At 37.6% G+C, this 12955-nt stretch overlaps 1 protein-coding gene across 1 annotated transcript; it reads left to right on the forward strand.

Moving 5' to 3' along the window:
- Positions 1 to 337: 337 nt before the first annotated feature.
- Positions 338 to 1513, forward strand: LOC148032457 (non-specific lipid-transfer protein 1-like). Its single transcript, XM_087684098.1, has 3 exons — positions 338 to 656; positions 833 to 1089; positions 1267 to 1513. Exons 1-3 carry the CDS (start codon positions 537 to 539, stop codon positions 1274 to 1276), a joined length of 387 nt encoding a protein of 128 aa, XP_087540224.1. The 5' UTR covers positions 338 to 536; the 3' UTR covers positions 1277 to 1513.
- The last annotated feature ends 11442 nt before the right edge of the window (positions 1514 to 12955 follow it).

The following is a 12955-nucleotide window of genomic DNA, read 5'->3' on the forward strand; positions in this document are numbered from 1 at the left end:
GATTAGATCAGCTCGTAGAAAGGAAAGTTCTAAGAGTTCAAAACCACGGTTGATTAGGCGCGAGTGGTAGAAATGGCGCTGTGTTGGAAGCGCGTTAACCTGACATCTCTCTCTCTCCACAAAAGGCTAGAGCGCGTTGTGCGTAGACTCTCTCTCTCTCTCTCCAACTCCAAGGCTAGAGCGGCGGACCGGCGGTTAGTAGTGGTAGTAAGAGCGCGCTGTGCGCGTGTAGACTCTCTCTCTCTCTCCTCTCCCCATTGCCCAAAAGTCCACGAGAGGCTTGAGCGCGCCGATGATCCTTGCCTAATACGGTATGGAAACTTTTCGGTGAGGGCGCGGCGTCGGAGGGGGCATTCATCTTCTCATTCTCACATCGTTTCTATGGTGCAGTGTCAGTATATAAGTGAGACTCGGTTCAGGCAGCTCGACTACAGAGGATTACTACCTAGCGCACTCTTTTGAGAGAGAGAGACAGAGAGAGAGTGTGTGTGTGTGTGTTTGTGTGTGAGGGTGTGTGTGTCCCTCCAATAGGCACCATGCAGTATTCAGCTGCTCAGCGTCTGATCCGCTTGCTCGGCTTCGTAGTGGCGATGCTGATGATGATCATGGGTGCAAACACCAGGACGACTACAGTGCAAGCAGTATCTTGCAACGATGTGAGTCCTGGCTCGCGAAAGTATCCGCGTGGATGTTGTAGCAGTGATTTTCTCTATTCGACTCGCATCACATTTATAACTTGTGTTTCATAGGAATCGTAACTCAGGATGGGTAAGCATACTTCTGTGTGCACTGAATGACATATAATGTCGAGCATGTATATATATTGATGCAGGTGATGAAAGGCCTGGCACCTTGTGCGGGCTTTCTAAGCCAAGGGGGGGCGAAGCCAGCATCTGGGTCGGCGTGCTGCAAGGGAGTGAAGGCGTTGAATGGCATGGCCAACAGCCAGCAAGCCCGCCAGCAGATCTGCAGCTGCTTGATTGCGGCCGCTAAGTCCTTCAAGCCCAAGCCCTCTTCCGTCACCGCGCTCCCCGCCGCCTGCGGTGTCGCCTTCCCTTACTCCTTCAGCACCACCCAGAACTGCCGCAAGTAATATCTAAACTATATGTAGATCGTGCTTGCTTCCAGCTGTCCTTTGTTTGATACAGCTCTACTTTTATTTCACGTCGACTTCCATGGCCAGTACTCGATTTTTACCTGAATCGTGCTGCATCATGATCAGTACCAGCCCGACTCACGACAGCTTGTTTTCCCCTGCTTGTGCAGCATACGTTGAATACCTACGACGACAGCTAGTTGCCGGGGCGCAGCTGATGGTCCAGGCAGCCCCAGCGCCTATGCTATATATAAGGCTTCTTTCCCTTCTTTTCTTTCTCAGGTTAACTCAGTTGCGCCCAGGACGTTACGTCCTATAGTTTGTGGCGGGGCTTAATTAATGATGCATCCAGGCTGATGATTGTCGACATGTATGATCATCAATCAAGTAATGCACCAGTGGTTCTTCTCTTTGCAATCGCTTGCCCCCAATTTTGAGAGAGGGAGAGAGTCGCACCGCTCACAAGAACCGAGGCTTAATGCCAAATAAATTGCAAAAAATCGAAACTTGCAAACGGTTTGACGCTTCGGATTTTAGAGTTCTTATCCAGAACTATGTGCACGCAAAAGATGCATCGATTTTAACGAGTTGGAGTTGCGATCCAAAACTTTTATATGTTAGAATGTGGGTTTCATATGAAAAATGTGGTTTATTCTAACATGATAGTACACCTTTCGAGTAATATTGCATCTAAGGAGAAACATCGGACATCTTTTCAAGTGTCTAAACAATAATCATCTTAGAAGAGACATTTGAAATATGGTTAGCCTAAGCATGTGCCAACTAAGTGCCCACGAAAATAGGCTAACTGATTTCTTCTCTTTAAAACATACCATCTCCTCTCCAACTATAACTAAAAAGAAGGCTAACCATTTCAATCACCATCTTCTCTCTTGATCTATCTCTTCATCGTTTGACAATGCCAAAGCCACATGAGGAGGAGAGAAGAGATCTAGATGTGTAGAAAACTTGGAATCAGAGTTGCTTCTAGTGTAGAAATCGCTTTCATAGTGCCTTTTCTTAAACAAAAAAAGAAACCACTATCATCGTAACTAAGTATCATGATCTAAAACATCACTTGGAAGCGATGCACATCAATGAAGCACAAGTTGAGAACTTCAAGCGCAAGAGATAGTGGGAGGCATTCGTGCACTTGACTTGTTCGATCATTGTATCTCTTACAATCCTTGTAGGCTTTCATACTTTCAATTCAAAGAAGTAGGCTTGGGTATCATTCCAACCTTGGTCTCAATAAATGTGACAATTGCATTGGGAACATTACTACAAGAAAATGTGTTTTTTTTGAGACCTTTTGAACACAGATAGAGTGGAAGTAGAAAAAACACAAGCATGTGCAACATTACCAAAGCATCTAGATATCATAGTCCCAAGCCTAAGTCCAAACCCAAACTCTAGGAGCTGTAAGAAATGAACTTGGAGAGATGAGGAATCATCGGTATAGAAGCCAAGGTTAGCATAGTCAATCAATCTATCGTACAAGCTTTGGGGAAATCCACAAATTGAGACTATAGAGTCAATCTTAATCTCACTTGCACTTTTACGATCCACTAATTGTAAGTCTTAAATGACAAGCTAGTCCAGGTTCTAGGTGTGATCATTCTAATTGATTAACTTTGAGTTACTTTAGTTATCAACTCATTGGTTTAATTGTCCAAATAAAATTAAATTACTCATACACGTTTATGAGACAAAGATCTTGAATGATTTGAGCCACACATAAGCAAGATCCCTATCCCTTAGAATGGCTATGTATGCAAGGGAAAAAAAATAAAAAATGATTGTTCACAATATTGAAGACCAAAGCTTTATTAGGTCTTTTTTTCTTAAAAATAGGTCATTTTCAACTTGCAAATGCCATTTTTAATAGAAAAATGAATGTTTTGTTGTTGGGATCAAGTAATGTGCCTATTCCTAGGTCTTTGACAATGGTCTCTCACCAAGAGCAAAGTTCACTTAGTGCATTGACTAAGACTTAGTGCAAGAGGTCATTGAGAGTGGAAAGGTTTGCTGCTATCACACTATATTGGTGAATTTGTACTAAATGTTTTGGGCTTCATAAAAAAATATTCTCATCATAACGTGGATACCAACACTCCAAATTTTATGTGTAGTAGCTCAATAGATTTCATTATCAAAGAACTTTCCAATGATAGGCGACATTATACTAGGGTTTTGCAGTACTCGTGTATATGTCATCTAGATCCTACTTTTTCAACAATGCAAATATTGGAATTGAAAGGTTCCAAGATTCATGAACATGGATTTCTACAATCATATAGGAACTAGTACTATAATAAGTGTGCAATGGAGATAAAACCCCATGAGATCCCATGTATAGGCATTGGAAATTTCAATTATAGATAAAAACTATGGTGGATTAGAGCCTTGAAGGATTAGGATATTCAAGTGTTGGATATCCATCTCAAAGGGGACATGCTATACAAATAACACCAACTATTATTAATGATTTTTTTCTAAAGGACTATTTGCCACTATTTTAGTGTAATATTCACAGAGCTTCATATCAAGAAAAGAATTCCAACTTAAGGCATTTTAAAAAATTCCTCGTCAAGCTATCACATAAGTGATCGCATATAATTTTCTTGATATCGAGTCTCACACTTACTCCATTCCGCAATCTAACATGAGAAGACGCCTCAATGATCCCAGCCAACAAAAAGCAAAGACACCTTGTAAATAATATTATGATGGCTTGATCATATAATTTTTTCTGCATTATATTTAATTTGGCATTTTTGATTTCATTTAATGCGTCGAGGATCGCATTGATTTCATAACCGCAAGACAATTCGCAAAAGCATTAATCAGTAGACGAAGAACGCGCAAGAACAAGCATGATATTGAGTAAGTTAAGTATCAAGGAGTATGACATGACTTTATATACTAGATAAGTCATGAAGTAACTAGGCCAAAAACCACTAGAAGTAGTTGTTTTGAAGAAAAAAGTATGTTTTTGAAAAAATAGACCAAAATACATGACTTTTTTACGTTTGGAGAGAGAGAAAGCATTAAATGATCATCCCCATGCCACCATCCAATAGGTAAGCAATCAAAATGAATATCTAATAAATCTCAATTGGCTCTTAACAAGTAGCCAAATGAATTAGTCAACTGCATACTCCCCCTCGTGCTTATAAATACACCCCCTCTCCTTTACAAAAAAAGAAAGAAGGAAGACCTCCTGATGATGGAAAGTTTTCACTACTTCTCTTATCCATTGAAGCTTTCAGCCTTGAAAGAGAAAAATACCTCCCCTCCCCTTCATGTCGACTCTATGTGTGTGTGTGTGTAAGCCATCACATTGTGGAAATTGGAGAGTTAAGAGAGTGTGGGAGAGAGATAGGCCTTCTCAAACATCACGGATAGAGGCCATTTTGATCCCCTCTTGCTAAACTTCTAACTCATTTTCATTTTCTCTATCCCTAAGGTTTCTCTTTTAAGGTCTTATCTTATTCTTAGGGTTTCACTTCCTACTTGCAACTCTTTTTTGGGATCCGCAAGTTATTTCATAAATCTGATTTAATTATGAGAAGTTTATTTTTATCCTTATAAAAAATTTGATATTTTCGCCCTAAGATAATATAGGCATTTATACCTATGGTAGGCAATTCATGCACTGCCCTGCCTAACCCGTGCTTAGCAGGATTTCAAATGCTTTTTCAAGTCTATTTAGACTTTAGAATTTGTATTGACAAATTCTTATCAATATCCAACAAGCCCTATATACAGACTTTCAATATTTATTTAATTTCCTGATACTCATAGTTTCAAGGTTGTCGAGTATTTCATAATTTTTTTCACTTTAATATTCTTGATATTTTAGGTTAGGTTTTCTTGTTGATTCATGCGTGGGTCAACTCGTGGTATTGACACTCTTGCTAATATAATCATTAATATTAACATCGCGTGTGTTTTCAACAAGAAAATAATTTTTATTTTATTCTACTCATATTCAATGGCTTAATAGAAAATATCTAACCATTTACCAAACTTTCAACATTATCTAGAAAGATCAATTTTCATTTAGCTATATTCCAAGTATAATGCTGTTTTTTAAATATTTTATTTCAGGCAATGCAAAATTTATAAGTGTAATTTTTATTTTATACTTTAGACATCCAATTATATTTTCATGCACCTAATTTATACGTATCTAGTATATATTTTCCTATACAAATTTTCATTGATTTAATGCATTGATTATTTCCTGATATTATCTAAATATTTTTTCACAAATTATTATAAAATTTATATACATTTTTTAATCATTAGCAAAACGAAATAGAGATATTCACTTTTAGGTAAAATTATAAAATATTCCCTTCCCTAATAAAGTTTACCATTTTTTTGTTATTATGATCACATGTGTCTTTAACTAAATAACAATAAATATCGTGAAATTAACTATAAGTAAAATATTTTCTTAATGATAGACATATAATCATTTTCCAAATGAAAGAGTCTTTTTATTGAATATTTAATTATTATATTACTTAGGTTTTTCCCTAAGCGACAGTTCATATGCATTTTTATTAGAATGCATTTACAATCGTTTAAAGTCAAATAAAGTGATAAGCTTATAAAATATTACTTTTTTTCAAACCGAGGAGATGTTATCTCTCTCAGGTTTGCTATGACAGGGGTCTCGCCAATTCCTATTGTTTCATTTTCTCCCTCGGTCGTGTTTCTTGCTTCCCTTGCTTCAAATGTGTTTTTTGAATTTTTGCGACCTCAGGGAGCCATCGGATGTCAAGCAAAATTGACGTGCTAGTTTAGGGAGAGTTGATAGTTTTCCAGAAAAATTTCGCCAGCGTTTCACTTAGCGATATGGTCATATGGGGATGATTTGTGTGGGGCTGCTTCCTATGCTAAAAACACTTGTTGTTTCCTTTTTATTTGTGCACACATTGATAGTTGCACAAGAAATATTGATTGTGCTTGCAGTAGTTAGATCTGATTGTAAATATATAATCAAGATAATAAGAGGAAAGATCACACTATGCCTTCCCCATGGCTAGACACAAAACCATGCTCCAAGGGGGATTGTTGTGTACCACCGCGAGGAGCTTTGTACCGGCCTTGATGGCGAGAGGTTGCTCGATGAGGAATCTGTTAGGTAGGAGGAGACGCGAGTGCTAAGGGGGCTCTGGCCATAAACATCTCGATCGCTCCTAGGAATTGCATGACCCTCACATGAATCAGGATGGGATCCTGGAGTCCCCGGTAGTATTAGTGAAGGGACAAAAATCTTGGAGGGTTTGTTTTCTTCTACACAGATAGAAGGGATTTTTCGGTGAATTGAGGTTTATCTTCTACGTAGGTAGAAGGAAAAAATCATTATAAATAACTTTATAAAATAATAAATAAATATATTTTGCCAAAATATTATTTTCTCTGTCTTTGTGTTGTGTTGTAAATTTACACAAAGAAACCTGTGATAACGGGTTAATTAACGAAGCTGATTTTATATGCCATAACTTAATGTGATAGGTAATTAGAAAACTAAAGAAAACCATTTGTGGGAAGCAGGTGGACGAGATCCCTCTAACAGATTTGTCCTACACGGATGGGTGGTCCCAATAAGCTGGGAGCTTTTCTTAAGAGATTGAATAAAACATTAGTTAGGTAAAATTAGGTAGAGCTGAGCATTGACTTACCTAGGGTCAGGTCTTAACACCCCGATCAGGAAATTATCTTAGGGGAAAGGTGCAACGGTTGTGTGAGAGTTCCGTTAGGGTTCCGTGAATCCTAACCAGTTACTGGAAAAAATCATTGCACTTCATGAACCAAGGATAACTACAATCACTCTAGACGGACAAGAAGCCATTGTGGGACACCTCCGATGGAGCTAGCTGATGTATAGAGACCTCAGTTGCCAAATTCGGATACCCAATCTTGCATATTGATCCTTGTGGGGATGACCAGTATCTTCTGTTACAGTGTCAGAGGGGTTTTTGTCAAAAGGTCGTATCCATCAGGGATCAAAGATCTCGGGTAAGTTACTCATGAATATATATGTACATCACATGGGTTCAAAATAAGGTATTTTTAAAATACAAAATTTATACATTTTTTACATAGAGAAGGGTGTAATGTAAAGGGGTTATTTACAGATTGAATAGAAAAGGGTTATGCTTTATTCAGTATTAATTCACAAATAAGAATATTTATAAATAGGTCTTGAATGCATGTGATGTAGAGGATATACATATAGTAACTTCCTCGAGTCAAAGATAGAAGGAAGTAGAGATAGGAGATGGAAGAGAATAAAAAGTATAGATAAGAGATAAACACGACAAAGACAAAGCACAATGAATCAAATCAATATGTATTGATAGAACCTGAAATCCCTTGTCTGGCACTATTCAGAAGCAATCTCCAAGCATTAGATCTCTTGGAGCTCCCTCGTAGACAAAAAACATGCATTTTATAAAAAAAACCTTCTTCTCTGCTACTCGGAATGTAAATCTAATGGCTCTATTGGCTCTGAAAGGGGAGTAAAACCCCAAGACACATGATCAAGAATCTCGCAGGTCACTCTTTCCAGTTCAGAGTGTTATTTTCAGCCTATCAACTGCAATTGCAACCCGCACGATTCCGCCATCTTTCTTTTTTATGAAAAATCCAAAAACATGCTGAAAAAGTAACTTACTTTTTTGCATGCCACCCTATTCTAGGAGTTTTTCTAGCTTTTTAAGATATTTACAATAAATAATATCCAAAATATTAAAAATATGTTAAAATTATCCAAAAATCTAGTATTTTTGGACCATCCATGCCACGGATACTAGCACTAATGACTCAAATCACATTGACTTTCTAGATCAATAAGAAAGTCGGATGATGATGCACTCCAGAATTTTTCACATTGTGTCCATGTAGTGGCATGACATCCACCCCCTCTGAACTTGCACATCCTTCGGTATGTGCCACCAATGCACCACCCAGATCAACACCCATAGTATCAACTTGTTGCTCATCATACATATAAGAAGGTATCCCCCTGGATCATAGATCAAAATACTCTGCATTTGTATAACTCTTGAGCCATACCTAGTACCCCCTCTAGGGTCATAAGGCCTTGCGTGCGCATCATACACTAGAGGCTATTGAATCTCCATATACATGCTATCAATGAACCCATCAACAAATACATAGCAACATGCCTACTCTTTCAAAGTTGAATGTATGGAATTCGGATTATACTAACAAGTGTATACCACATCAAACATAAATTGAGCCTCACTTGCATCCAACACATTCTCACCATCACCAAAAATAGTGAAGCAATCCATATCTTGAAGCATCTTAGAATTTTCTATCAAGGCCTCTGATAAAGCATCCGAAAAATTTTCCATTTGTGGAGCATCACATCTAACATCCTTTAAAGGCATATCCTCGAGGTCATGAACTGTCTCAGAAATAATAACTTTATCATCCTGCAAATCATGTGCATTCAACAAGTCGCCAATCTTTGTTTGAGTCCTTGCATCAAGTAAAACATGATCTTTGTAAACCTCTTTAGATGCATTAAGAAAATCTATAGGTGCAATAGCTGAATCTTCTAGTACAAGATCTTCCAAGGTATCACTGGTTGTCTTAGTATCAGATTGTAACTTATATCCCAATTGTTTGCCCTCTTGCTTGCTATCCTGTTTCTGCTCCTGTCCAACCTCTTCCATAATATACTCAAGAGGTGGCTGATTTATAGCTTTAGGAAAATCCACACTTCTTTTTATTACTTCCTTAGATATCCCTACATTATCTTCATCTCTTTTCTATTTCTCTTCCACAAGTGCATCTGTGTTTTGCCCTTTTGCTGAATATGCATCTACCGGTGATTCCCAACCAGTTATGTCACCAATGTCTTGCCCTGCATGAGACATTTCACTATCAGTAACTTTTCTCTTTTTAGCTGCATGCAAAGCATGTGTCCATATTGCAACCTTTGGACTTGGCCATGTGTTAACCCTCAAAAGAACAAGGTAGAAAACACAGAAAATCTAAAGCAGAAGACAAAGCCAAGGTAAAAGCGGAATGGAGAACGAAGGCACACCACGAAAAATCGGGAAACACAAGAAGTGTGAAAAAGACCTAAATGAAGGAGAGGCGCTCAAGAAAAGGCACAAGTCAATACTTTTGCAAAAGAGCACAAGGCACACCACGATTTATTTTAAAAGCGTCGGGTGCAAATTGTAAATGTATATGGGCAGTAGGAGGGAAACTTGGAAGATAGGAGGACGATGGAAAAAGGACCTAGGTTATGATCGGCCATGTAAAAAGGGGATGACCGCCCAAATGGAATTAGGGCTTTGTATATAAATTCCAAAAAGTGAATGAGAGCTCATTCTTTGGTGTGTGGCAAAGTGGACTCTTCTTCTTCTCTCCTTCTCTTCTGTTGCTTGCTTGGGATTGCTTGAGGGAGGGAGTGTGAGGGAGTGAGCTTGTGAGAGTGAGGGATCTTGGAGGTGAAGTTCTCCACCTTCTCCTCTCTTCTCTTCTCTTCTCTTCTCTTCTCCTCTCCTCTCCTCTCCTCTCCTCTCCTCTCTTCTCTTCTCTTCTCTTCTCTTCTCTTCTCTTCTCTTCTCTTGCACAGTGACTCTTCATAGCTCATCACTGTCACTTCATTCCAATCTTCTCTTGAGTCTTCAGTACCTACTTCTTCCACTTTTTTGAGCTCTTTTGAACTTACATTCACCTCTTTCCAAGGCTAGAAAAGTTTCCCAAAGTCTCACATACATTCCACAGAACACTTACAGAGGCATACATAACAGAATAGAATAGGAACAAAGGCTCTAGAGGAGCTTAACAAAGGGTTATAGAAAGTGAACAAAAAACATCAGAACCACATAACTCATACTATATTCATTCCAAAATATCAAAAACCATTCAATGATCTTTCAAACAACCTCAACCTTTATCAATCATTATTGCATGCTTCATATAGAAGAAAAATAGAACAAAACAAAAGCTAAATAGAAGCTATCAGAACCAATCACAACATCAACAAAACCTATCTAAACACCTAGAGCCTCATATCTCTATTGAAAAACATAATGAGATTTCAAAACATAATCAACCTCATCCAAAACACTCTCAAACACTTCCAAAACTACTAAAAATAATTCAAAATCCATCAAAAATCAACTATTCAGTCCTCAAAAACAACAAAAATCAACCAAAAAAACCTTGTCATTTCAACATTCAATAGTCCTTGAAGCACCCAAATGATCTAGAGATATGTGAGAAAATCTCATGCAGGTCCTCATCTACGTACTATTAGCTCATCCTACTCTCTAGACCATTTGTAGTAACCTACATAACTAGAAATAGATGTTAGGACATTGAATACAAAGATAAAAGTGAAGCACAATAAGAATATGTATTTGTGGACTTACAAGTAAATAAAAAAACATGTAATAAAGTACCAACATAAGTGAATAGTCAATGGCTCTAACAACAAGTGGTTATGAGTTTGATAAGTTCTATGGCTCCATAACAAGATCTTGGTATAGCTAAACATATACTAGAAGGTCTATGTAAAGGTCTCCCTAAACAGAAGAATCTATTTCACTCTTGAAGAATTCTTCTACCCTTTTCTTATTTGTTGAATTGCCCATGCTTGTCTCCTCCATATGTTGCAAGTACTTGCCATCCTCCACTTCCTACAAATTGTCCTCCTCTACCTGCATAGTCTCCATGTCCACACTAGGGACATTGATTTGATCACACACTCAAGCGGTCTAAGGTGTTACAAGCACAACATATAATTAATGAGGCTATTGTAGATTAGGATAGAAGATCATTTGTTTAGGATCAATTAAAAAATTTCTATAAAATAAAATGTCTTCATGGCTTTCATTTTTCTAAACTAAAATTTAAAAAAGTCCATACATAGTTGATAATGATTTGACAAAACAAATGTTTCTTGTAGATTGTTGTGCTTTTCCTTGGAATTTACCTCCTAGAACCTAGATGGCCATCGTCGAACAGTTGGCCCACTCCTTTCAATACCACTCTAAAGCACTACACATCAAATACGATCATGGAGAAGCTATGGTAATCTACTAAAATCACACTTTGTAAGTCACCAAAGCCAAAGTACTCCACCTCATCCACTATAATATTTGGATATGTGGACTACCATCAAATTTCCTATTCAAACTTCACCATGATACCACAATTCATTGTTGAGTGTAACTTATTGATGCACTCACTTGAAAATATCCCCACATGACCACACTGCAATGTAGACTTTGTATTTTTCATTAAAACTTTTGGATAGAGTGTCACTTATAGTTGCCAAATACAATAATAAAAGCACATGCTTACCTTTGAACTACATCCCCTAGAGAACTCTTAGATCTCTCTAGTGACTTACTCTCCTTCACATGATGTTGTTGTCAATACATCATGTAACCACCTTGCAAGCATGAACCACAAAACTTTTCCAAGCCCTTTAGGTATTGAGCATGTTGCTTATGTATACTACACTAAAACTCTAATCATGTTGCCTCTCATTGCCTTCTGGTGACCTCACACCTATTCATCCACTTCTCCATGGATGCACGGTGTAGTATATAAAAATGATTCACCTTATCCTCCATGGTTTTATCCCATTTCTCTATCCTCCATAGTGCCCCTAATAAACTATCTTCTTTATTGTCCGTGCCTTTGAGAGGCCAAATCACAATGGACATGCATGGTAACCTAAGGTGACCATGCCTACCATAACATTTATATCTAGTTAACATGAATATAAAAGTGCGATATTAGAGAATTCAATGAGAATAGAGACTCATTTACTTGAGCACTCCTTGAAAACGAAAAAGTCATACATGGTCCACATAAGAATGGCTCTTATATTAGTGAACTACCTCCCAAGTTACTTGCTCATGTCTTTCACAATAATCCACTCCTCCCACAATATCTTAAGCTTATCAACCAATGAATGAAGATAGAAATAAATATTCTTAACTTTATAGCATCTAGGTATGAGCAAGCTAAGGATCAGGGGTCCTTTCTTGGTAGAAAGCATGGATGGAATGTTCTAGTTAACAAGGACTATTTCCCACACACTATAAGAGGTTGAGTGGAGTAAATGGATTCATACCATCCATAAAAAGACCGAGTTGAAGATTCCTTGTCTCCTGTGTAAAGCTAGGAATGGTGGAATCAATGTGATATCATAATTGTGAGTCTAATAATATATAATGGATATTATCCATGGATCTATTTTTCACATGCCACATTGTCAAGCTCACCATGCCTAATATGCATAGCATGTGATGGACATGCGATATGAGTGGAAAGTGTCTAAGAACCTTGTGGGAGATTGTTTGACCATATAGGCCTCATCAATATCTATAAGCATTACTCTTTGAACATATATCCATGGACTTATATTCTCCTCAAAAGAGCACACAATCATTTACTATAATACATCATCAAGACTCAGTTATTGTGTTTTAGATGGAAATATGTGACATTTTAGTAATCTAAAAAATTCAAAAAATGTTGAAGGTGTGGCCATATAACTAACAAGGTTCTTAGTATGGTATCTTTCAATTCTTGGAAAATATCATTGGAGAGACCATCTACACCAATGATTTTTTCCTATTGTAGGTCACAATGGTGTCACTAATTTTATACATAATAAGCTCCTATTCAAGGATATCATCAATGGTTTGAGGGACAAATTTGAGTCTAGAGATGGTTATTTTAGCCGGTGCACTAGTCTTATCAATAATGTATGATGGGAGCAAGGTAAATATATTTGAAAAGTAGTCACACACCAATGCTAGAGTTTTTCTTTCT

This window comes from Lygodium microphyllum, chromosome 8 (assembly GCF_053477565.2).
Source record: "Lygodium microphyllum isolate KBCC chromosome 8, Lygodium_microphyllum_v1.1.10, whole genome shotgun sequence".
NCBI classification, from domain to species: domain Eukaryota; kingdom Viridiplantae; phylum Streptophyta; class Polypodiopsida; order Schizaeales; family Lygodiaceae; genus Lygodium; species Lygodium microphyllum.

Bases quoted from the DNA above. Each gene is read 5' to 3' on its own strand.
- LOC148032457 (XM_087684098.1), top strand. From the start codon at position 537: ATGCAGTATTCAGCTGCTCAGCGTCTGATCCGCTTGCTCGGCTTCGTA. The intron at 657-832 runs GTGAGTCCTGGC...ATATTGATGCAG, and splicing joins AAGCAGTATCTTGCAACGAT to GTGATGAAAGGCCTGGCACC.